The sequence below is a fragment of the Nicotiana tabacum genome, chromosome 22, assembly GCF_000715075.1.
Source record: "Nicotiana tabacum cultivar K326 chromosome 22, ASM71507v2, whole genome shotgun sequence".
NCBI lineage: Eukaryota > Viridiplantae > Streptophyta > Magnoliopsida > Solanales > Solanaceae > Nicotiana > Nicotiana tabacum.
In genome coordinates, this window is record NC_134101.1 from 154,853,508 (window position 1) to 154,856,120 (window position 2,613).

The following is a 2,613-nucleotide window of genomic DNA, read 5'->3' on the forward strand; positions in this document are numbered from 1 at the left end:
TCACATCAATTTGGTATCAAAGCTATAACCCACAGGTTCAAAGGTTGAGAAATCATCATGTTTAAGATTTAACCAAGAGAAAGATTCTTGGTTCAAAAAGATAAAGAAACGAGACACCATGAATCTCTTTTCCATACTAGATGTAGCTCCCATAGAAAAGTCTGTTGATTGATCATTGATAAGAGAGTTACATAAATATAGTTTCTGAAGAGATGGTTATTAAACTTGGGTTGTTAACCAAACTTCATTCATATCCTTACAGCATCGAAGTTGAAGGTGATGATAGTTTAGAGGTAACTCGTCAATGCCTAGTGATGTTTTTTCAATATCTTAGCTTTATGTTTTGATGATCTAACAAACTTACTGTCAAGAACCACATAGGGAACTTGACACACTTGGTATACATTGCTAATCAATAGACTTCAGCTAATGTGAACTGCTACAACTGTAGAAGATAGAGAACCAACACAGGGACCTGATCCCTTGTGTTTCCCTGACAGCAATACAAAAAGTCAACTGTGTACATCTAGAAAGTGACTGCCATAGAAATAGTGCAACACAGTTCTGCATTCATTTGTCCTTTGACCAATCAAGTGATTACATCATTCAAGTGATGTCATCAAAGGTGTATTAATAAGAGTATTACAACAAAACATCATTTGAACACTTGAGAATTCACTTCAAGCATTCAATCCTTCTGAGACAGCGAATTCAATTCTCAAGTGCCTCAAGAACAAAGTTTAACGCTACTACGGACCAGCTCCTAAATCTAGTATTTTGTTGTCCTTTGTTGAGTTGTAACTTTGTAATTGTTCTTCATTGTAATTCCTAAATTGCTTAGCTAGAAGCGTTTCTTAGGAACCCCTTTATAAAACCATAAACCCTTTGTGTTTGTATCGTGAGTAGAGTTAGTCATGAGTTGAAGTCTTTGTAATAGGTGTATTGCAAAGTGGCTTGTAATAGGTGTATTACGAGTTAGTGAGTGATTAAGATTGTAATTCCTAGATTACATAGGTTATAATCTAAAAGTTGCTCATAGTGAAGTTGAAATCCTACCAGTGTAGGTCGTGGTTTTTATCCCCTTGAGTAGGGATTTTCCATGTAAAACTCCCTATCTTATTTACTTATTGTTTTATTAGTATTCTCAGTGGAAACTCATAGAGGACCTGGTACTCTATTATTTGGTGGACTCATATAAACTATCAATTGGTATCAGAGCGGGTTCCTCCTATCAGGCTAACACCTAGGACGGATCCTTATGGTTGCTCCACCAAATTTTGAAGAATGTCAGTCTACGTACAGACCACCCAGGTTCAATGGGCAATACTATGGGTGGTGGAAGATAAGAATGCATGATTTTATCATGACCGAAGATTCTGAGTTGTGGGACGTCATATGTGATGGTACTTACATCCCAACAAATAATGTCAGAGACATTCCATTGTCAATGGCAAAGACCAGAAAAGAATACACTGACGCAGACAAGAAGGCTGTTGAGAAAACTTTTCGTGCCAAGAAAATTTTGGTGTGTGGAATAGAACCTGATGAATACAATAGGATCTCTACTTGTGAAACTGCCAAGGAGATATGGGAAGCTTTGCAAACAGCACATGAGGGAACCAATCAAGTAAAGCAATCTAAGATTAATATGCTCACTACCGAGTATGAACTCTTTAGGATGAAAGACGATGAATTTATTCAAGATATGCACACAAGATGCACTTTCATCATAAATGAGCTACACTCACTTGGTGAAATCATTCCCAGGAACAAGCTCGTGAGGAAGATCCTTAGTATTCTGCCGAGTTCATGGGAAGTAAGGTGAATGCCATTAATAAAGCAAAGGACCTGCAAGAGCTGACCATAAAAGAGGAATATATACAGTGAAAGAAGAGAACCAAAGAAGGAAAAGAACATGGTACTCAAAGCTGAAAGCAATGACTCAAGTGAGGAGGACAGTGACATGGCTTACTTAACCAAAAGGTTTCAGAAGATAGTCAGAAGAAATGGAGGAATACTGAAAAAGGGCAACTCCAGCAGACCAAAGAACTATGACCTCTGCAACAAGTGTGGAAAGCCAGGGCACTTTATCAAAGCTTTTCCTCTCATGAAGCAAGAACACTCTAAATACAACCTTGATAAAGCAGCAAATAGGAACCTGGTTCCAAACAAGCACTTCAAAAGGAAGAGATCTGCTGACAATGTGGTGAAACAGGCTCTTGTAGCATGGGGAGACTCCTCTAGTGAGTCTGAAGAAGAAACTGATGTAGTTGACAGTTCCATGATGGCAGTTGAAAGTGAAGAAAACAAATATGATTCAATATTTGCTTTGATGGCCCAATCAGATGATGATGAAGATGATAACAACAGTGAGGTAAACTTCAGGGATGTTCAGAGAAATCTGAAATCCTACTCCCCTAAGAAACTCATGTCTTTAGCTAGTGTATTAATTGATGCATATCATACTCTTATGGAGGATAAAGATGCCTTGACCTTAGATCTAGAAGAAGCTGAACAAACTAGAGATGATCTGGTAGTGTGTGTAGTTGATCTGAAGGAAACCATAAGTGATTTGGAAAACAAAAAAATTGTTTTAACTTAAAAAATTGCTAG

At 37.6% G+C, this 2,613-nt stretch overlaps 1 protein-coding gene across 1 annotated transcript; it reads left to right on the forward strand.

Annotated features, from left to right (window-relative positions):
• Nucleotides 1-1,348: 1,348 nt before the first annotated feature.
• Nucleotides 1,349-1,825, forward strand: LOC142176120 (uncharacterized). The gene has a single exon (XM_075243190.1). It carries the CDS (start codon nt 1,349-1,351, stop codon nt 1,823-1,825), a length of 477 nt encoding a protein of 158 aa, XP_075099291.1.
• The last annotated feature ends 788 nt before the right edge of the window (nt 1,826-2,613 follow it).